This window comes from Dipodomys spectabilis, unplaced genomic scaffold, assembly GCF_019054845.1.
Source record: "Dipodomys spectabilis isolate Male_0828 unplaced genomic scaffold, ASM1905484v1 ptg000173l, whole genome shotgun sequence".
Classification (NCBI taxonomy): Eukaryota; Metazoa; Chordata; class Mammalia; order Rodentia; family Heteromyidae; genus Dipodomys; species Dipodomys spectabilis.
The window spans coordinates 3,886,069-3,908,452 of NW_024870850.1; the positions used below are offsets into that span (position 1 = coordinate 3,886,069).

At 52.7% G+C, this 22,384-nt stretch overlaps 1 protein-coding gene across 4 annotated transcripts in view; it reads right to left on the bottom strand.

Moving 5' to 3' along the window:
* Window positions 1-22,384, bottom strand: part of Evi5l (ecotropic viral integration site 5 like) — a 36,692-nt gene that overhangs the window by 4,907 nt on the left and 9,401 nt on the right. The window contains exons 2-14 of one of the 4 annotated variants that reach the window (XM_042693760.1): window positions 22,052-22,117; window positions 16,332-16,507; window positions 12,951-13,140; window positions 12,498-12,722; window positions 12,324-12,398; window positions 11,178-11,303; window positions 9,054-9,197; window positions 8,820-8,909; window positions 7,744-7,841; window positions 7,596-7,656; window positions 3,324-3,377; window positions 1,249-1,281; window positions 86-226 (exon numbers count right to left, since the gene is read on the bottom strand). In XM_042693760.1, coding sequence (XP_042549694.1) covers window positions 86-226; window positions 1,249-1,281; window positions 3,324-3,377; window positions 7,596-7,656; window positions 7,744-7,841; window positions 8,820-8,909; window positions 9,054-9,197; window positions 11,178-11,303; window positions 12,324-12,398; window positions 12,498-12,722; window positions 12,951-13,140; window positions 16,332-16,468 — 1,374 coding nt within the window. In that variant the 5' untranslated portion in view covers window positions 16,469-16,507; window positions 22,052-22,117. Of the gene's footprint in view, window positions 1-85; window positions 227-1,248; window positions 1,282-3,323; window positions 3,378-7,244; window positions 7,404-7,595; window positions 7,657-7,743; window positions 7,842-8,819; window positions 8,910-9,053; window positions 9,198-11,177; window positions 11,304-12,323; window positions 12,399-12,497; window positions 12,723-12,950; window positions 13,141-16,331; window positions 16,508-22,051; window positions 22,118-22,384 lie in introns of those variants that run through there. The other 3 variants (XM_042693761.1, XM_042693762.1, XM_042693763.1) reach the window with 3 other exon arrangements.

Genomic DNA, 22,384 nt, shown 5'->3' on the forward strand with positions numbered 1-22,384 from the left:
CCCAGATGAAGGTATCCGAACCCAGAAAATAAAAGTGGACGGGGCGTGGCGGGGGCGTGGCCTCAAGGGCCCCGCCCACCGGTACCTGCTGCTCCTGCAGCTGCCGAATGGTGCTCTGCGCCTTCTGCAGGTCCTCTGCGGCCGAGCTGCATTGCTGCCGCACCACCGCCAGCTCTCGCTTGATGACGTAGTTCTCCTCCGCCTCCTGCGCCCGTGTCACCTGCCCCTGAGCACAGGGAGGAGGGGAGGGGAGACCGTGACCCTCGGCTTCCATCCCAGGCCCTGCCTTGGGCCACGGTGGGGGGGAGGGGGAGGGCCCAAAGAGAGTGGAGGAGGGGGAGATGAGAAGGGGGCACAGCCTCCCGAACTCAGAGCCTGGGATGGGGTGCCTCACCACGGGGGCCTGGAGACAGGCAGGCACAGGACAGCTGGAGGAGCCTGGGAGGTCTGGGCCTCGTGAGGCTCTGCCAGGCTTAGCTGGGGAGTGGTGGAGGGGTCCCAGGCCAGGCTGTGGACAGCTCCTTCCGCTCCCCAGTTCTGGCTCTTAGCTTGCTGCTCCGGATCCTAAGAAACAGGTCTTCCTCAGAGGGCCAAGGGGCAGCACAGGCTGGGCCTGCCAAGGGCGCGTGCTGGGGGCAATCAAGGCCTCAGGACTCTGCTGCTAGGAGTTGCCATTGTCACTGGGGCACTGGTCTCCCTCGGGGCCTACACTTCCCCTCCCCCATTCTATCATCTTTGTCCCCTCCCCCCCCCCCCACCCCCATTCCAGGCTCTGAGCCCATCTGGTGGTGTGCAGAAGCTTCCAGATAAAGCCATTCGAGATGAAGCGGCAGCAGGAGCAGGTGAGTGAGGGGAAGGTTGGCAGGCATGGCAGGGAGTTGCAGAGGAGCAGCGTGAGAGTGGCCAGGAGAGTTCTGTGCGTGAACGTGGGTGCCAAGATGTGTGTGTGCAAGCTTTAGCATTAGTGCACACACGAGGCCCCGAAATGGGTACACTGTCCCTGTGTGTGTAAATTCATGCTTGAACACTCTCACACACATGCCCCCCCATCCTCTCCACCTCACATGCCTCCGCCCCCTATGGAAGCCCCTGTCTCCCAGGATGTGGGCCCCCTGTTGCCCCCCATGCATGATGCCAGGCCTTCCCTCTCACCCCCAGAATGGCAGCAGCCAGGGAAGAGGCAGTTACTGGCTGTCATGTGCAGGAATCAAGGAAGGAGACTGGAGAGGGAGAAAAAAGCTACAGTACCTGGATTAGCCTATCAGCCAGAGCAGCGCTCTCCTACCCGGCGGGTGGGCGAAGGGGGGTCCCGAGCAACAAGGGGAGGAGGCAGAGCGGAAGGCGCAGGGACAGGAGAGGGGAGAGACAGACAAGAACCACTTGTCACTAACGCGGTGGACTATCTCTAGAAGCAGGGGAGACAGCAGTGAAGACCAGAAAACCAGCAGAGAGAACCCGGAGGAAGATCAAAGCCAGAGCCTGCTCCATCCTGGAGAGGGGTGTGTGTGTGTGTGTGTGTGTGTGTGTGTGTGTGTGTGTGTGTGTGTGTGTGTGTGTGTGTGTGTGTGTGTGTGTGGTGGCCATGTTGACAGAGGTGGGACCAGCTGGGAGAACTCAGCACCAGAAAATGTCTCTTCATTGTGATCAGAGAAGATTGGGAACTGTGTGTGTGTGTGTGTGTGTGTGTGTGTGTGTGTGTGTGTGTGTGTGTGTGTGTGTGTGTGTGTGTGTGTGTGTGTGGTGGCCATGTTGACAGAGGTGGGACCAGCTGGGAGAACTCAGCACCAGAAAATGTCTCTTCATTGTGATCAGAGAAGATTGGGAACTGTGTGTGTGTGTGTGTGTGTGTGTGTGTGTGTGTGTGTGTGTGTGTGTGTGTGTGTGTGTGTGTGTGTGTGTGTGTGTGTGGTGGCCATGTTGACAGAGGTGGGACCAGCTGGGAGAACTCAGCACCAGAAAATGTCTCTTCATTGTGATCAGAGAAGATTGGGAACTTTTTTTTTTTTTGCGTGGCATTTGAACTCAGGGCTTTGTGGCTTGCTAAGGCAGGCAGTCTACCATTTGGGCCACTTCCCAGCCCTTTTTTTGCTTCCCATGTTTTTCATTTATACTAAGATTGGGAGTCTCCTAATTATGCTTTTTATGTAGCTGAGATGGCTTGGTGGTGCTACCCCTCTCAGCTTTTACTGAGATGGGGGTGGGGCTGGCCTTGAACCTTGATCCTCTTCATCTTCCTCTCTATCAAGTAGCTGGAATTGCAGGTGTGCACCACTATGCCTGGCAGGAATTTGTTTTACTTTTGGAGGGAGAACAAAAATGGAGGCTTTAGCCAGGCGCCGGTGGCTCACACATGTAATCCTAGCTACTCAGGAGGCTGAGATCTGAGGATCATGGTTCAAAGCCAGCCTGGGCAGGAAAGTCTGTGAGACTCTTATCTCCAATAAACCACTAGAAAACCAGAAGTGGCACTGTGGTTCAAGCGGTAGAGCACTGGCCTTGAGCTGAAGAGCACAGGGATAGCGCCCAAGCCCAGAGTTCAAGCCCCACGACCCCCCCCCAAAAAAATGGAGGCTTTGAGCCTAGTGCCAGTGGCTCCTACTTATAATCCTAGTTACTCAAGAGGATCACAGTTCAAAACTCACTAGGGGAGATAAATCCTTGAAACTCTTATCTCCAACAAACCAGCAAAGAGCTGGAGCAGAAGTGTGGCTCAAATGGTAAGAGTGCCAGTGAGAGTTGGATACCTGGAGTCTAAGCTCTAATACTGGCACCAAAAAAAAAAAAAAAAAAAAAAGAACAGGGCTTTGAGACAAAGGCACTAAAGTCTTGCCCATGAGAATGAGTTTGGGGTTGGAGGCATGGCTCAGTTGGCAGAGCGTCATTAGCCAGTAAGTGAAAGTGTCAGGTACTGAGTTCAAGTCCTGGTCTTGGACCAAGAAAAGAACAAGTGACAATAAGTGGAGATCCTGGGCCTGGGGTCATAGTAAACCATCAAAGCCCACCACCATCTTTAGCATGTTGCATTCTAACATCAAATGGCAAGGCTGTCCCTCCTCCTCCATCTTCCTTCCTTTCCACAGTGGCTCCCTTCCACCACCCTGGGATCACCATCCACTGAGGAGATAAAGGTGGAGGAGAGTCTCCCCAGAGCCCCCAGGGACAAGCAGCCCAAGTCTCAATGGGGACTCAGAGTGGGTGGGGTTCAGCCAGGCTACTCTACCCAGCTGGCTCAGGATGGGATCTTGGCCTCAGCCACGATGGCAGCTGAGTCCTGTGTGAGGCCTGGAGATGCAGCGCCCCCTGCTGGCGACAACGCCGCTCACCTTCTCCAGAGTCTCAATCCGCTGTTTCAGGAGCCTGTTCTCTGTCCGAAGCCTCTATGGAAGGTGAGGGGAAAGAACACATTAGAGTTTACCCCCATTTCTGAAAACATCTGTTCACCTCCCCATCCCCCACTGGGGGTGGAGGCTGGTCCCTTCAGGAGCCTGAGCGCCAACAGGAAGCACTGGGCCAATCTCATGTCCTGTGAAGTAGTGATTTTTGAAGATGGGGCCCATTCCTGCTCAGAAAAAAAAATGTTTTTACCTGTTTGTGGTAGCCCCGGGGTTTGAACTGAGGGTGGTTTTGTGATTATCTCTGCCACTTGAGCCATATAACTCAGCCTCTGCCTGGCTTATTGATTGAGATGGGGGTTTGCTAACTTCTCCTCTCCTCTCCCCCCAGGGCTAGCCTCAAACCAGGGTCCTCCCAGTCTCTTGCCTCTCAACTACGTGGAATTATTGACATGTGCCACTGGGCTTGGTTTACAAAACATTATTTTAAAAAACTCAAACCTTGGGCTGGGAAGGTGGCTCAGTGGTAGAGCGCTTGCCTTGCATGCTCGAGGCCCTGGGTTCGATTCCTCAGCACCACATAAGCAAAAAGAAAAAAGCCGGAAGTGGCTCTGTGGCTCAAGTGGTAGAGCACTAGCCTTGAGCTGAAGAGCTGAGGGACAGCGCCCAGGCCCAGAGTTCAGGCCCCATGACCGGACCCAAAAAACAAAAACAAAAACAAAAAAAACAACTCAAACCTTCAGGAAAAAATAATATACTTTCCTTAGTGTGTGGGAATGCATAATTAGCCTAATGCTAACTCAGAAGTCTGGTTTTCACTTGTACTTGGGTCTTTTTTGTTTTTTTCTTTGCTGGTCCTGAGCTCAGTCTCTGGGCTTGGGCACTGCCCCTGAACTCCTTTTTAGCTCAAGGCTGGCGCTCTACTACTTGAGCCACAGGGCCACTTCTGGCTTTTTCTGCGATTAATTGGTGATAAGAGTTTCCTGGACTTTCCTGCCTGAGCTGGCTTCAAACTGCACTCCTCAGTTCTTAGCCTCCTGAGTAGCTAGGAGTACAGGCCTGAGCCACGAGTGCCCAGTGCTTGGGTCTTTTTGTTTTGTTTTGTTTTTAAAGGAAGAGGCCTTTAGGTTTTGGGGAAGTTGCTCTCAGACAGTGCTGTCCCACCATGCTTTGTTCCCAGCTTCCAAAATTTCTAGAATAAGCTCCTTTCAGAATTCAGGTCCTACATGCTGAACAGGTAAGCTCATGACTACATTTCTGCAACATTTTGAGGGAAATATCTTCTTTGTTTTTGCCTTTTTTTTCTTTTTTTGAGATAGGTTCTATGTAGTCCAGACTGGACTTAATTCAGGCTCTTCTGCCTCAGCCTCCCAAATGCTGGGATTTCAGGCATGCGTCACCATGCTGGCTCTTGTCTTTTGCTGTGTGCTGATGGATTGTGGGTAATATATCTGTTACATGTATGCTGTGTCTAGACACCCCTGCATCCTGGTTATGAAGAAATAGTTTAGATCAGAAGATGAATGTGGGTCACACAAACATTTCCCAGGTTGCTTCTGGGGGAGAAATATTGATGAGAATACTTAGGACATTCCCAACATGCAACTGCAGTCAGCAAATAATGGACTTCATGGTCATTGGTGGATGTCAAAGTGGGCGAAACTGAGTCAGAATGGGACAAAGACTTGCTGGAGTATAGCCAGGTCAGAGCTAGATCTAGGTACAAAGTAAGGCTATTTGTCCTCTGGATTGTTCTGCCCTTTCTGGCCTCAACTGGTCGTTTGCACCAGAGAGAGCTATTCTTGGATGAGATGGACAAGTTTGACCAACAAATCCATTTCCTGCTTATTCCAAAGGGAAAACAAGAGTAAGAATGCACAAGGAGTAAGTATATGAAGTTACATACTAATCCTGGATTTTTTTTTCTGTATATTATGATGCTTTGACACCTCCCTGCTGTGGAACTAGTTAATTCCTAGACAGCAAACTATGGCTTTTTTTTTTTGGTCAGTTGTGGGTCATGTTGTTTTGCTCAAGACTAGTGCTCTATGAGCAAAAGGAGGCTCTATGAGCTAAAGTGCCAGTTTTGGTTTTCTGGTGGTTCATTGGAGATAAGAGTCTCCTGGATTTTTCTGCCTGGGATGGCTTTGAGCCATGATCCTCAGATCTCAGCCTTCTGAATAGCTAGGATTATAGGTGTGAGCCACCAGGGCCCAGGTCAGGCTATGTTTTTGATGTACAACACAACCAGTACAGAGCCCAACTACCCTTCTTTATCTAATATTCACACACAACGCCAATATGTCTCTTGCCTAAACTGCTCCAGTGCCACTATTGGAAACTAGAGGATCAGCTAGAGTTGTGGGAATTTTAAATGTCTAGTACAGAGCCCGCCCAAACGTGCCTATACTGCCTCAGTAGTTCCTGTGGAAAACACACTAAAGGTTTTGGCCCACACTTTCTGTCTGTCCTCATGGGGACTGTAATAAAATCTTCTTTCAAAAGACAGTGGTCACTCTGTCTTCTTTTCTTCTTCTTTTGGCCTGGTCTCTGTCCCTGAGCCTCCTTATGCTCAAGGCTAGGACTCTACCACTTCAGCCACAGTACCACTTCCAGCTTTTTCTGAGTAGTTTATTGGAGATAAAAGTCTCACGAACTTTCCTGCCCAGGCTGGCTTGGACCCATGATCCTCTGTTCTCAGCCTCCTAAGTAGGTAGGGTGACAGGTGTGAGCCACCTGTGCCTTGTTTTCTGTCTGTCCTCGAGTTGCTTTACCTGACTTAAAATCCCTAGTACATTTTGAAACAGGCTACTGGTGAATGATCCATAGGCAGGACTCATTGAGAACAGCTCTGGAGAAATGGGGTATGTCTCAAGTATGTCTAGCAAGCTTCAAGCTCTTGAGTTCAAACCCTAGTACTGGGGTGAGGGGGAGGCTTTGGAGCTCTCCAGGCCTTTTCAGGGGAAATTTCCAGATTTGCCTAATGGCATGCTTGCCTATGGCTGGGTTACCAGAATAGGCTCTTAGCAAGAGCACAGTTTGAACAGGTGCATCAGTTAAGCTGCCATTCCTGAGAAAGGGAGATACCCCAAAACCCAGCACAGGGAAATTTCTGGAAACCCAACAAACAGGGTGAGGACAAGGACACCTTCAGTCCTCTTCAGAAGACCTAGATTCTGACTGGGAATGTGGCTTACTGGTAGAGTGCTTGCCTCACATGCAGGAAGCCCTGGGTTCGATTCCTCAGTACCACATACACAGAAAAAGCCAGAAGTGGTGCTGTGGTTCAAGTGATAGAGTGCTAGCCTTGAGCAAAAGAAGCTCAGGGACAGTGCCCAGGCCCTGAGTCCAAAGCCCCTGGACTGGGAAAGCAAAAAAAAAAAAAAGACCTGGATTCTAATCTAACTTGGATTCTGATCCTGTAGAACAGGGTGGGGGTGGGGAGGATGGTGACAATGTTGATAATAACAACAACAACAATGACTTGAACCAGAGGGCCACTGTGCATTCATAGGCAAGGGTCACTCAGCTGGTCCCTGACAGAGCTGAGATTTGAACCTTGATCTTTTGCATTTCAGTTTCAGCCACTGTGTGACTGTCTCTGATGAGGACACAAGTTGATGTGGGGCATTCCCTCCTGTCTGTCTGTCCTTTATACTGGACCAGAGACCAATGAATGCTTGAGCACAGAGGGCACACTCAGGAAACCCCATGGCTCTGGTGGTGCTTCTGGGCCAGACACTGAGGGAGCCAGAGCGCGTGCCCATCCTTTGGCCTCTATACCTGGTACCTGACTCCTTGGCTTTCCTGCCCACCAGGCATGTATGTTGTGGCCCAGGCCATTTGCACTGGGCTCCTGGGCCTGGAACATCTTCCCAGGCCTGCCTGGCCCTCCCTTGCACACTTGTATCCAGAGCACTCTGCAGAAGCCATGCTATTTTAGTGATTTATTGACGGTCTCCTGGCAACACAGAGTGGGGGGCACGAGGGTAGAGACCTTGGCTGTCTTGTTTACTGTTGTGTCGCCAGTGCTGAGAATGTGCTGGCTAGGGCAGGCGCTTCTACACCGGCCTGGCAGGTGAAGGAAGGGGCAAGTGGGCAGAAGATCATGGGAGACTGAGGTGGGCTGCTAAGGATGGCCAAGCCCACCATACAGTGGGCAGGGCTGCCCTCTAGTGGCCAGTTCTGGAATTGGAAGTGGAGCCCTTAAGGGTACCCATGTCTGTCCCCTTCCCCCAGCAACCCCCCAGGCCCTCGGCTCACTTTGATCTCAATCTGCTCCTCCATCTCCTTGCTCTTCATGGCTGCATACTCCTTCTCCAGCCTGCAGAGGAGGCGGGAGAGTTGTGAGGTTGCTACTTGGCCTCCAGAGCCTTTCCCCCTCCCTGGCACCTCCATGCTGGGCATTTACCTCTTCATCTTCTTGGGGTTGTACTTGACCTGGTAGGCCTTGAGGACCAGCTTATCGGGGCAGCTGTCAAACTGGTGGGGGATCACTCTCTGAAAGTACTGTGGGGACCCAGGTGATCAGAGCCACGCAGGCCTCTGAGCCTCGGTAGTGTCTCTCCCCCTTCCCCCTCCCCCCCCCCCCCCCCACACACACACAAGGGCCTACCTGGCCAATTGTGACCATTCAGTCTGTGTGTATGGAATGAATGAATGACTGAGGGTGAGAAGCAAGGGTTGGGGAGAAGGAAGGGCCGGCCTTCCTAGGGTGCCTGTGGCCAAGGGCTTCCATGTCTGGAGAAAATCAGGCCTTGGGAGCTTCTGAGGGTGAAGGCTGGGGGGTGTGGGGGCTGAACACAGGGACCCGTCATGCAGGTGCAGCTGAGAGGTAATCTGGAACCCCTGGGATTTCTGCAAAGGGTTAAGGTAACCCTCAGTGGACACTGCTCCTGTCCCCCAGCCCAGCTGGCCCCCCACTGGCAATTGTAGACAATGGACGTCCGTGTTTAGGGAACACAACCGTGGCCTTTGTGTATTCTTCTCTGAAAGTGCCAGCTGGAGGAGGCTGGGAGGGGGCAGGGCCCTGCGTGCCGGGGGAAATGGTGGTGAGAAGCAGTCTGGTCTCGGGCAAGCCCAGGCCGGTCAGGGAGGCTACCCCAGACAGCTTGCTCGAGCTCCCTTCCTGTGCCCTCTCCTGGCCAGGGAGTGGGGTGACAGCCCATCCAAAGTGTGTGGGTTCAGCCAGAGTTACTCTTGCTAGTAGGCTTTGGGGCCCTGGATCAGTGTAGGGACCTCCCAGGGGCCAGCTGAGCCTGGGCCTTTCTCTGTCTCCCCCCGACCCCCCCAGTGCCAGGCTGCTAGGCCTTTGACTAGGGAGGGCAGATCTTAGAGGCCCTCAGGGAAAGCTTTGGGGGGACAGAACAGAAAGGATCTGAGATGCTCAAGAGGGCTTTCCTCTAGGAATCCAGGCCTTCTGGTCACGTGGGAGGAAGTCCTGCGCCTGGTTGGGGTGGTCCTGCCCCCTCTGCCCTCCTGGCCTACCTGGGACATGCCTTCCATGTCCAGCTGCATCAGCTCGGTCTGGTTCACCTGCAGCAGGGCCAGGCCCACCCGGAACACGATCTCCAGCCCCTGCAAAGGTGGAGGTGGTGGGGCTGTGAGGTTCCCGTCCTGCCTCCATCTCAGGCAGCTCAGATCCCTCCCCAGGCCCCCCGACCCCAGTCAGTGGGTGGGTGGGTCAGGATCTGTGGTGGGGGCGCCCCACAGAGCCCTCACCTCATACATGAAGATGTCGAAGACACGGGTGGCAACAGGCAGGGGGAAGGTGGTGAGGAAGAGCGTGAGGAACCAGGATGAGGCGTACATGGATGTGTGGAAGCTCTGGGAGCGGAAGTGGGTATTCAGGTCCGGAAGTTGCTCCTGTGAGAAGGGAAGTTCAGCAGGGCAGTGAAGGGGAGCTGGCCACACACCCTAGGGTGCTAGGCCTCAGTGTCCCTGCCTCTAGGGAGCCTTCCCTGATCTGCCCTGGGAAGCTCATGAAGCTCCCTGAGCAGGTACTAAGCTTGGGGGAGGCTAGAGCACCCCAAAACTTTGAGTAGCAATGGGTGGTGACACAGGCAGACAGAGTGTGATTGGTGCTCCTTCTGGGCAGGTACTGGCCTGACTGCTTGAGTTGCAGCTTTTTTTTTTTTTTTCCTTTTTTGTTAGTTCTGGGGCTTGAACTCAGGGCCTAGGTGCTGTCCCTGAGTTCTACTCAAGACTAGCGCTTTACCACTTTAAGCCTCAGAGCCATTTCTGGTTTTCTGGTGGTGAATTGGAGGTAAGAGTCTTATGGACTTTTCTGCCTAGGCTGGCTTTGAACTACTATCCTCAGACCTCAGCCTCCTGAGTATCTAGGATTACAGGCGTGAGCCACTGGTGCCCAGCTCATGGGACTTTCTGGGTTTTTTGTTTTGTTCATGGAGGGCTTGAACTCAGGGCCTAGGTGCTCTCCTTGAGCCTCTTTGTGCTCAAGGCTAGAGCTCTACCATTTGAGTCACAGCACCACTTCCAGTTTTGAGTGGTTAATTAGAGATAAAAGTCTCACAGAGACTTCTCTGTCCAGGCTGGCTTTGAGCTGTGATCCTCAGATCTCAGCCTTCTGAGTATCTGGGATTACAGGCGTGAGCCACCGGACCCTGCTCATGGAGCATTGCTGTTAGTGTTGTTCTTCCTTCCTCCTTCCTTTCTTCTTCTTCTTCTTCCTCCTCCTCCTCCTCTTCCTCCTCCTCCTCCTCCTCTTCCTCCTCCTTCCTTCTTCCTTCTTCTTCTTTCTTCTTGTCGGTTGTAGGGCTTGAACTCTGAGCTTGGGCTCTGTCCCTGAGCTCTTTAGCTCAAGGCTACCACTCTACCACTTGACCTATGGCGCCACTTCTGGTTTTTTCTGTGTATGTGGTGCTGAGGAATTGAACCCAGGGCCTCGTGCATGCAAGGCAAGCACTCTACCACTGAGCCACCTTCCCAGCCCTCATGGAGCTTTCTTGATCACCCCAAAGAGAAGCTTCTGGAGTTTGCAGTGGTGGTGGGGCATTAGGTCATCACCAAGAATCAAGAGGCAGAGCCTACTGGCCTGTGGTCAGAGTCTGTCATAGTTCACTCTGTGATGGGTGACTTGTTAACTGCTGGGCTCTACTAGATTTCCCAGAATAAAGCTCTGTGCTGGGGTTGGGGGGTGGGGTGGGGAAGGGCAGAATCCTCTTGGATGGGCTTCAACTTCAGACTGCTGGAAACAGGCACTGCTGGAGAAACTGAGGCTGGAGGTACTAGGTACCTTGAGCTTCTTCCTAGAGTCTGGAACTCTCTATGTCCTGGGTTCACATATCAACCTGGGCCTTGGCACCTCCCCCTCCCTGCCCCCCCTCCTCTGGCCACATAGCAACACTGTCCTTTTGGGGTCCAAAAGAGGGGTGCTCATTGATCCACAGCTCCTTTGCTATAGGCTTCTGCAGCAGGTTGTGTGTGTGTGTGTGTGTGTGTGTGTACAACAGGAACACCATAGCTCTGTCTGCCAGCCTGGCGGGGGCTGCTATTTATAAACAGAGCCCGTCTGAGGCTCCCTCGTAATCAGCAGTGGCAGGCAGACAACACTCTCCCTCCCTCCACGACACCCAGAACACACAGGAAGGGGTAGGTGGGGGTGTCTGATGGCACCAGCCCTGCCCCCTCCTTCTCCATCTTTGTGGCCCAGAACCCCCCCTAATCTTCCCCTCCCTCCCCCCCCACCATGGGAATGGGGACAGGAGTCCCCTTTCTGGGTGGTGACTTCCAGGTGTGATTTCTCAGGCCTGGGCTTTTCATTCCAAGAGATTCCTGGGGACACTAGGGTAGTTTCCCCCCAATCCCCACCCCACCCCCCCTCACCTGCAGCATGTATTCAAACTGGTAGATACAGAGCCCCAGCTCAGCCATGCTGGGCTTAAAGAGCTCCCGCAGCCGGTACTCCTGCATCAGCCGTACGAACACACAGAAGGCTTCCTCCTCGGGCATCTGGGGGGGGGGGGGACAGGCGGGCAGAAGCTCTGAGTATGGCAGGGGGAATTGAGGGGACAGCTGTGATAGTGGCTTTTGGAAGGGTCTCGGTGCGCATGCCCCATTTTTGTTCTGCTTGTATTGATTGGACCCAGACTGTAGCTGACCACCTGGACAAGCCACCAGTCACGCTGATGGAATTTCACCTGAGGTGAAATTCACCTGCTGAGGGTCACCAGAAGGAAACTTTGGAGCTGGGGCCTGAATCCAGCTCTGCCACCACACCTGCTGCTGTCTCTCCTTCTCCTCATTCTAGTAGGACATCCGTGGCTCAGGCCTGTAATCTAGCTACTCAGGAGGCTGAGATCTGTAGGGCCATGGTTTGAAGCCATCATGGGCAGAAAAATCTGTGAGACTTTATCTCCCAAATAACCAGCAAAAAACTGGGCTGCAGGCATGGCTGAAGTGGTAGAACGCCAGCTGTGCAAGCAACCCAAAGAAATATGGGGCCTTGAGTTCAAACTTTGGGACCAACCCAAACAAAACAACAACAACAAAAACCCCCAAACACTGGTGGCTCATGCTTGTATTGTTAGTTACTCAGGAGGCTGGGCTCTGAGTTTGAAGCCAGCCTGGGCAGAAAACTCTCCATGAGACTCTTATCTTTAAGTAACTACCAGAAAGAAACTAGAAGTGGAGCTGTGGCTCAAAGTGGTAAAACACTAGCCTTGAGCAAAAGAGTTCAGGGACAGCGCCTGGTCCCTGAGTTCAAGCCCCGTGACTAACCAAAAAACCCAAACCAAACCAAAAGTGTGTGTGTGTGTGTGTGTGTGTGTGTGTGTGTCCTAAGCCTTTTTTTTTTTCTGGAGTAAACTCCCAGGCCCCCAGAATGCTGAGGTCTCCCATGTCCCTGGATGGCATGGTAGAAAGAAGCATGGTCTGTGTACTGTCAGAGGACACTGGATGGAGGAGGAGGGGCGCTCTGTTAGTGTCCACTTCCTGGGGGGGGGGAAAGGGGGCTGAGCCTGGGCCACTTACCTGCATGAGGAGCAGGCCCACGATGAAGGCACTACCCTGGCAGTAGCCCACCTCTCGGTCTACCAGGGAATATGCCTGCAAGGAAGCCATGGGCATGGGGCCGTGAGTGCAGATTCCCATAGGCCCCCGTGGGAGGTCAGGAGAGCTCCCAGGGCGCTGGGGGGCGGGCCTTACCTTCATGACATTGAAAAGTACTTCCTGGCCCAGGCTGTCCTGGCCCTTGAAGAACTCGTGCTCAGGGTAGGTGCGGGCGATGTCCCTGCGGATGAGCTTCTCGCACGGCGAGGACATCTTGAGCAGCTCTGAGTACTGGTTCTTGACTGGCATGTCTGTGGCACTACACAGAAGCTGCCACACAATGGCCCGGAAGTGGTGCGGTATGCCCTTGCGGATGAGCTCCTGCGGCCAGGAGGGGGTAGACACAGGAGGCGGGAGTCGGGCTGAGCCCCAGGATAGCACCCGCCCCCTGACCCCCATTCCAGACCCTCAGGTGTGGCACGGAAGTCATTGGGGAAGGTGTGTGGGGGGTACCCATGGCTCTGCTCAAAGCCCAGTGACCACTTTGACCTCCTGTGCCACCGCCCTCCCGGCCTCGCCTGCCCGCTTGCTGGTTACTCCCCTTGCCACCTTGAGCAGCTTCTCCTTCCTGCGTCGCCATTCCTCCCACTCGTTGGCGATGCGGCCCCACAGGATCCACGTGTCCTCCTCCAGGTGGCTCAGGTTGGAAGAGGCTGAGGAGCTGGACACTAGTGAGGAGCCGCTGTTCCTCCGAGAGCCGTTCATGGAGCGCATGGACTTCGAATCGGCTTCCAGGAGCCTGGGTAGGGAAGGCAGGGGTGGAGGGGAGAGGTGGAGGGGGGGCTCTGGAGGACTCCCTGGGGCTCAGGAGGACTATGGGGGAACCCAGCCAGTCCTCCTGCGAGGTCGGGGGGTGGGTGTCAGGACATTGGGGTCGGAGTCCATGTTCTTTTTTTTTTTTTGGGTCCGGTCGTGGGGCCTGAACTCTGGGCCTCAGCTCTTCAGCTCAAGGCTAGCGCTCTACCACTTGAGCCACAGTGCCACTTCTGGCTTTTTTTCTTATGTGGTGCTGAGGAATCGAACCCAGGACCTTGAGCATGCAAGGCAAGTGCTCTCCCACTGAGCCACCTTCCCAGCCCGGGGTCCATGTTCTTATAGCTGAGCAACCTTGGCCAGTGGCCCAACCTCTCTGAGCACTGTCTCCCTCCACGAGCCCTTGTGTATCCTTGTTGGTGCTAAACACTTGAGTAGCTGAATCCTTTCATTCTCAACCCCAAAGACATCTTTGCAGATGATTTAGAATTTTGGGGGGTGGGGACAAGGATGGGATGTAGGGAGAGAGCCCAGAGAGCAAGTCCTGGTTAAAGACACCCAGCTAGAAAGGGGTTCTATTAACTTGTACTAACTTTCCTCCCTCCCTCCCTTCCCCTCCTTCCTTCCTTCCCTTTCCTTTTCCCCACCCTCTTTTCTTCTCTTTCCTCCCTCCTTCTCTCTATTCTCTCCCTCCCTCCCTCCCTTCCTCCCTTCCTTCCCTCCTTCCTTCCTCCCTTCCTTGCTTCCTTCCTTCCTCCTCCTCCTCTCCCTTCCTTGCTCTCATTCTCGGCAGTAACTGGTCCTCGAACTCAGGACTTCATGATTATGGGACAGGCCCTCTAGCACTTGTCCTGGCACTCATGATCTTCATAATCTCCTGAGTGCTGGGATTATAGGCGTGAACCACCAGGACTGGCTAACTACCCGGTTGTGATGCCTTGACAGCTGGGCTCTGTGGATCTTGTCAGGAAAGATGGTCAGACCCTCTAAGGGCTAGCTCCTAGAGACAGTAAAGGACATTCCTACCTAGGAGTGTACTTTATACTTTTTTGGGGGGAGGGTCAGTTGTGGGGCTTGAACTCAGGGCTTGGGTGCTGTCCTTGAACTTTTTTTTACTCAAGTCTAACACTCTACCACTTTGAGCTTCAGGTTTTCTGGTGGGTTCATTGGAGATAAGAGTCTCATGGACTTTCCTGCCCAGGCTGGCTTTGAACTGGGCTCTTCAGATCTCAACTCCAGAGTAGCTAGGATTACAGGTATGAGCCACCAGTGGCAGGCAAGGAGTATACTTTTCATATGCAAATCAACAAATTCAAAGCCCACATCTCAACCAATTCAAAGCCCACATCTTAGCCACTTCTGGGCTTCAGACTTTCATACTTGGTTCACCGTCCACCTGCCCATACCTGTCCTCCCCCCAGGGCCAGGCACCAGACAAGGTACAGTTCTTAAACTTGGAGTCAGCTGGAATGACTCAAACTAGTGAATCATAAGCTGACCTACCCTGCCTTGCCCATTCCTTCCCATGGAAACCACCGTAAAAATAGCCCACATTTTCCCTGGTTCCCTCTGCCTCCTGACCAGCCCGGGAGTTCCCTGGCATGGCCCTGGGTGGTGACATATGTCTCCTCCCTTTGGGAACTGTGATTAGAAAGTGTTTTTTCCTGATCTATAAGTTTGACATGCCTGTAATTGTAGCTACTCAGGAAGCTGAGATCTGGAGAAATGAAGTTCGAGGTCCTCCTGGGCCGAAAAATCTGAGAAGCTGAGTGTCAGTGGCTCACGTTTACAATCTTGAAATCTGAGGATTGTGGTTCAAGGCCAGCCTGGGCAGGAAAGTCCACAAGATTCTTTTCTCCAGCTAGCCGTCAAAAAGCTATAAGTAAGCTGGGTGCCAGTGGCTCATGCCTGTAATCCTAGCTACTCAGGAGGCCGAGATCTGAGTTCAAAACCTGTCCGGGCAGGAAAATCCATGAGACTCTTATCTCCAATGAACACCAGAAAACTGGAAGTGGTGCCGTGGGCTCAAGGGTAGAGTGCTAGCCTTAAGCTGAAGAGCTCAGGGACCCCTAGGGCCCAGGCCGAGAGTTCAAGCCCCACGACTGACAAAAAAAAAAAAAAAGCTGTAAGTAGAGTTGTGGCTCTTTAGTAGTACTCAAGAAGGCCAGCCTTGGGGCTGGGTAGGTGGCTCAGTGGTAGTATGCTTGCCTTGTACTCATGAGGCCCTAGGTTCGATTCCTCAGCACCACATAAGCAGAAAAAGCCAGAAGTGGCGCTGTGGTTCAAGTGGTAGAGCACTAGCTTGAGCTGAAGAGTTGAGGGACAGTGCCCAGGCCCAGAGTTCAGGCCCCATGACTGACAAAAAGAAAAAAAAAAAAAAGAATGCCAGCTTGACCGAGTGCTGGTGTTCACACCTGTCATCCCAGCTACTCAGGATGCTGATATCTGAGGATCATCATTCAAAACCAATCTGGGCAGGAAAGTCTGTGAGATTCTTATCTATAATGAACCCACAGAAAAGGCGCTGTGGCTCAAAATGGTGAGCAAAAGAGCTCAGGGACAGTGCCCAGGCTCTAAGTTTAAGCCCCATGACTGATTCCCTCCCTCCATCCTCCCAAAATGCTAGCCTTGAGGGAAAAAGTTAAGGGACAGCACCTAGTTTCTGAGTTCAAGTATTAGTACCAGCATACACACGAATCTGAGAGACTTTATTGCTAATTAGCCAGCAAAAAGCTGGACTGGAGGCGTGGCTCAAGTGATAGGGCACCAGAGAAACAAGAAAACAGTCTGTCTGAGGCCCTGAGTTCAAGTTCTGGGCTGGGGGTGTGGCTCAGTAGTAGAAGGCTTGCATAGTACGTTCAAGTCCCTGGTTTCCATTCCCAGCACTATACCCAAAGCAAAACCATCTCTCACCCCCACACATACCCCCAAATTTAAATTCTACCATGAAGGCAAACCAGAAAGGGGCATTAACCTCTAACATCCTGGGTCTCCTCATCTTGAAAAGAGCCGCCATCTCAGCCCCAGGGTTGGGAAGATAAAAGAGCATACCTTTCATCAAGTGTTGGTGGTAGCTCAGGCCTAGTTCTAAGGGTGACTGGGCCCTGAGAATTTCTTCCAGGAGCCCAGGCTGTACCCTGAGGTCCTACTCTGGCCCCTCCACTTTTCCACACTCACCGGTTCTGCTCTTCAAGCTTGGCCAGCAGCTCCAGCTCATCAGGGCTGAGGTTCTCGGAATCGGAGGTCGGGGAGCAGGTGGGGGCCGACAGGGCCTCCTGAGATGAGGAGTCGGGGCTCAGAGTGGGGCTCGCCATGGTGGGGGGGGGAGGAGAGGGCAGGAATCACAGGTCTGTCTGGAGATGAGAGCGACACACATGGTCAACATCAGGCCAGCTAGGCCAATCCCCCCTTTGGGACACTCCTCAATCCTAAACTTCCTACTTCTGGTTCCCCACATGCTCTGGGGGCCAGCTGATAGCCAATCAGGATTCTCCTAGCTCAGACTCTGGCTCTGAGGATCTCTGCCAGATGCCCAGATGAGGACAGAAGGATCTGTCTGTCCCCGAATATGAGGGCTAAGGCTCCACTCCACACCAAGTCCTTAACACAGGGTCTGGGGCAGGAGTTTCCTGTCATTCAGAGTCCCCAAGGACACTACAGGGACCTCAAGGACACAGAAGCCCCCTGCGTGGACAGTCTTAACTGCCAGTGTGGTCCCCATCCCCTTGTTGTGGCCTGGCCCCGGGGGGCAGTTCATGTGGACATCTCTAACCTTTCCCATCTCATCTAGCAGAGTGAGCTGCTGGCACCGGCAGAGCAATTATTCTCCACTGTTAATTGACTGGCACTGGCGAAGGCTGGAATTGTTGCCGCCCCTTGGGCTCAGAAGCCAGAGCTGGACGTGTCACAGTTCCGGGAACCTGTCCTGATCTCAGCCTGCCGTGTGCCAGACACATCTCTCCTATTCTTTCTGGGGTGGTCTGCCCGACTCTTCGAGGGGCTTCAAGATACTGGCTTCTTACTTTCTGCCAGTCTAGTGGGAGGCAGATGAGCCCCATGTTACCCCCACCCCCCGCAGTACCCCCTGAAGTCCAGATGAATCTGGATCCTTATGGACAGGCTGTGTGACCTTGGGCCTGTCACTTGGCTTCTCTGGTCCTCCAGAGACTGAATTTTTTTTTTTGTTTTTGGTCGGTCATGGGGCTTGAACTCTGGGCCTGGGCGCTGTCCCTCAGCTCTATACTTGAGCTACAGCACCACTTCTGGTTTTCTCATGGTTTATTGGAGTCTCATGGACCTTCCTGCCCAGGCTGGCTGTGAACAGTAATCCTCAGATCTCAGCCTCCTGAGTAGCTAGGATGACAGGTGTGAGCCACTGGTGCCTGGCGAGACTGAAATCTTACAAGCTCTACCTAGAAGATGGCTGTGAAAACGAAGCATGCTGTGGTATATAACACGTTAAAAGAGGGCCTGATAGTGTTCGGCCATCAGTGTTGGCCATAGCTACTCAGTCAGGATCTTCTTGGGCTCTGTGATTGGCCAGGACCTGGGTGGGAAATGAGGACACTGACCACTCCCTAGAAGAGGGTTCCTGGGGTCACAAATGGCTCTGAGATGAGTGGGGGAAGAGGCTTGGGGATGGTATATTCCTTTTGCCCAGCCACAAGTTGTCAGGATCTGAGAAGATGGGAGAGATCTGGGGTTCATGGAAGCAGGAAGAAATCTCTACATCACGTGGCATCTTCTACCCACCCCCTTCTGTGTGTCCTGGACCCCACATGACCTAGCTCTCTGATGGCCTCGCTGGGCCCTAGGACAGGAGACATTGGATTCCCTGAACAGCAGTGACAAGATGAGAACAGGTTGCGTTACCTCTGCCTGGCCAGCTTCAAGTCACAGAGCACCTTTCCACAGCTCCCACCCACCCCTAGGCAGCACTGGCAGGCCCACGGATCGGGCTGGACTTCACCCTGGCCGTGCTTTCCATTCCAGTCCTCCTTCCTGTCCAGTATGTAGGGCATGCTAAATCCCCTTTCCTTCTTTGCTCACCTGGGGCCAGTGGTTCTATCTCTGGCCCCCCTAAGGTTCCCCAGGCTGCTGGCTCTGGTTTGTTTGTTTGTTTGTTTTCTTGGTTAGCTGGGGGTCAGCAGTGGTAGCTGGGGGTCACCAGTGCTAAGGGCCTAACCAGGAGTTAATTATTCACGAGAGCCCCAGTGGGGGGCCAGCTCCAGGGCCTCACAGAGTCAAAGTCTGCAGCCTGCCAGGCCCAGATGGACGGGACTCAGGTAAGGAAATGCTGACCACGAGGTGCTGTCTAAGCAGGTAGAGACTGGGAAGGTGGCTTCAGATCTGGGGGGGATGGGGAAGAGGTAGCAGAGGTAAGGAGATCGAGGCCTCAGCACCCCTACTAGCTTAGAGGAGCTGAGTGAGAGCTCAGAGAAAGGGGAGACAGCAGGGGTGGTGGACTGGGCCCCCTCTGTTTCTGTTGAGCAGAGGGACCAGCATCTGAGTGTGTGGGACCCATTCCTCTTCCCCCCAAAGCTGGAGTTTTTGATTTAAAAAACCAAACCAAAACCAAAGCTCAGGAACCACCCCCCAGTAGAGTTTATGTAGCCATCCATCACACACATTAATTAATGTGTAGTTCATGCAAAATAAACCGTGGTCAATACATGGGGCAGGAACCCTCTGAACCCTCTAGAACTTTCTCTTGACTTATTCCTAGACTCTAAACAGAGCCTAGCATCAGAAACAATCTTCCTGAAGGCTGCACATGTACACATGCATGAATGTGTGTGCATATGCACACAAAGAGACACTCGTATACATACCAAACACATGTATTCATTTTCACTCATACATACTATTATACACACACACACACACACACACACACACACACACACACACGTTCACCTCTGCACATGTGAGCACACTTACTCTTTCACATTCCCTTCCTCCCTCCCTCCCTCCCTCCCTCCTTCTTCCCTCCTTTCCTACCTTTTTTCCCTTCCCTCCTCACCTCTTTTCTTCCAGAGTCACTACATAACCCAGCCTTGAACTCACTATGTAGTTCAGACTGGACTTATACTGCCTCATCTTCTTTTTCCCTCCCTCCTTCTCTCCCTCTCTCCCTCCCTTCCCCCTCTCTTTCTCAGTATGTGTGTGGGGCAGTCCTGGGGCTTCAACTGAGGGCCTAGGCTCTGTCCCTGAGCTGCTTTTTTTTTGGTCAGTCATGGGGCCTGAACTCTTGGCCTGGGCGTTGTCCCTCAGCTCTTCAGCTCAAGGCTAGCGCTCTACCACTTGAGCCACAGTGCCACTTGCAACTTTTTCTGCTTATGTGGTGCTGGGGAATCGAATCCAGGGCCTCATGCATGCTAGGCAAGCACTCTACCACTGAGCCACCTTCCCAGCCCAGCTTGTTTTTGCTTGAGGCTACTGCTATACCACTTGAGCCACAGCCCCTCCAATACTGGCTTTTTTGGTGCTTAACTAGAGATAAGAGTCTCAAGGACTTTCTTGCCCAGGCTGGCTTCCAACTGAGATCCTTAGATCTCATCTGCCTGAGTGGCTAGGATTATAGTCATGAGCCACTGGCACTTGGCTACCTCGGCTTCCTGAGTGTTAGGATTAAAGGTATGCATAACCACATGTGGCAATCACACTAATTTGTGATTTTTTTTTTTGTCTTGTCGGTCATGGGGCCTGAACTCTGGGCCTGGGCGCTGTCCCTCAGCTCTTTAGCTCAAGGCTAGCACTCTACCACTTGAGCTACAGTGCCACTTCCAGCTTTTTCTGCTTATGTGGTGCTGAGGAATCAAACCCAGGGCTTCATGCATGTCAGGCAAGAACTCTATCACTGAGTCACCTTCCCAGCCCATCAATACTTTCTTATACTTGCATACTCAGCACTTTGTCACACTACTCCACTTACAGGACTGCGCATGCGCAAGCAATCACACATGCACACACGCACACACGCACACACTTCCTGCACTGTCCAGATCTTGCCATCTTGGCTAGGTCTGGGGTTCAGGCTTGGTTTGCCTCTGCCCTGGCTCTCTCCACAACATGGACTTAACTACTTGTCCCCAGCACTTGCTGGGGGTGGCCTGCAGGCAGGACACTGCTCAGACATGGGCATGGTGTGCAGAAGGTGGGCAAGGCCAAGGCCTAGGAGGTACTGCCATTCTTCCTGGCCAGATGGGCACTGAGTTGCATAGACAAGGCCCTGGCCTCTGAGTATGGGGGCACTCCCAGCCCCTTGACACCCTCAATCCCAACACTTCACTTCTGTTCCATTTCATCTGCCCCCAAAGGGGTCCCAACTGCAGAGCAGTTGGTGGGTTACCTACCCTGACCCTGCCATACCACCACAGCATGGCCACACCTCTGGAAGCTGAGCCAGGCCAGCAAGGTGGGAAGAGATGGGTGTGGGTTCACTGAAGGTCATGTAGGGACAGAAAAGTCCCAGTGGCAGGTCCCTCCACCTCCTTTCCCTCTTCCTCTCGGAGCATTTGCTTCTTCCTTCCTCAAGTCCCCTACACCTTTGCCATTTAGCCTCTGGGGCTATATCAGCTTAACTGAGCAAATATCTGCGGGTGATTGTGAAACCGTTACTGCTAGCTTTTCCTCCTACTGTGCTGGGCCAAGATGGCCAGTTACCCCTAATAGTTCCATCAGTCCCTGTGTCCTCCTTGCTCTGTCTCCCCCCCCCCCCCACCAGGGCGGGAATCACCCTGCCCTTCTGGTAAATCTGGGAAAAGACCAGGAAGCAATCACCCAAACTTTCTATCACAGACAGAGGTAAATGCTTGGACTAAAAACCACAGCAAGACGGAAAAGACAATCCCTCACATGAGAGCTACCGTTTGGTGATCTAGTAGCAAGTTCCTTCCTAGAGATCTATCCAAGAATGGAAAAAACAACAACCAGATAAGCCAGGCACCAACAACCAGATAAGCCAGGCACTAGTGGCTCATGCCTGTAATCCTAGCTACTCAGGAGGCTGAGATCTGGGGATCAAAGTTTGAAGCCAGCCTGGGCACAAAAGTCCATAAGATTCTTTTTTTTTTTTTTTTGCCAGTCATGGACCTGAACCCTGGGCCTAGGCGCTGTCCCTCAGCTCTTCAGCTCAAGGCTAATGCTCTACCGCTTGAGCCACAGCGCCACTTCCGGCTTTTTCTGTTTATGTGGTGCTGAGGAATGGAACCCAGGGCCTCATGCATGTAAGGCAAGCACTCTATCACTGAGCCACCTTCCCAGCCCAAAAGTCCATGAGATTCTTATCTCCAATAAACTACTCAGAAAAGGCAAGAAGTAGCACTGTGGTTCAAGTGGTAGAACAATAATCGAGCCAAAGAAGCTCAGGAACAGTGGCCAGGCCCTGAGTTCAAGCCCCAGGACTAGTACAAAAATAAACAAAACCCCAACCAGACATATCTGTATGTGAATGCTCATAACAGCATGTTCACAAGAGCCTAATGTGGAAACAAACATCCATCAGGGGGATGAACACATCAACAAAATGTGCGTTAGTCACCTAGTGGGATATTACTTAGCCATGAAAAGGAACAAAGCACTCATGGACACATACTACAACATGGATGGACAGGTGCTTGGTGAGAGAAGCCAGACGTAAATGTCACATTGTATCCACTTATAGGAAATACCCAGAATGGGTAAATCTGTAGAGCTAGAACACTGATTAGTGTTTTCTAAGGAGCGGAAGAGAAGGGAATGGACAATGACTGCCTGGCAGGCACAGGGGCTCCCTTTGGGCTGATAGGAAAATTCTAGATATAGGTAAGTGAGAGTTATACAATGCTGTGTCTGGGCTAAGTATCACTAAACTGCACACATTAGAGCGGTTACATTTCATGGTATATGGATTGTACCTCAATTAAGAAGTTGACAGATGAGGTGGGTTGCAGAGCAATCACGAGGCCGGGAGGGATGGCACTCTAGAAGAAGCAGGAAAAAATTTCAGGGTCCCAGAATCCTCCCCTGTGGGCTGGGGCTGGGCCAGGATTTTTGCATCTCTCCTCTTCCCCCCCAGATAAACTCAACACTTGGGAAGAGGGAAAATCCACCCTTCCTTCAATAGCAGGGGTATCTACCTGGGCCATGCCACCACATTCTGCCCACCCATCATGGAAGGCCCAGGTGATTCCTTTCTTCCCCGTGGCAAGACAGAACTCAGGCCCGTCACTCCCTGCTGGCCTCTCCTC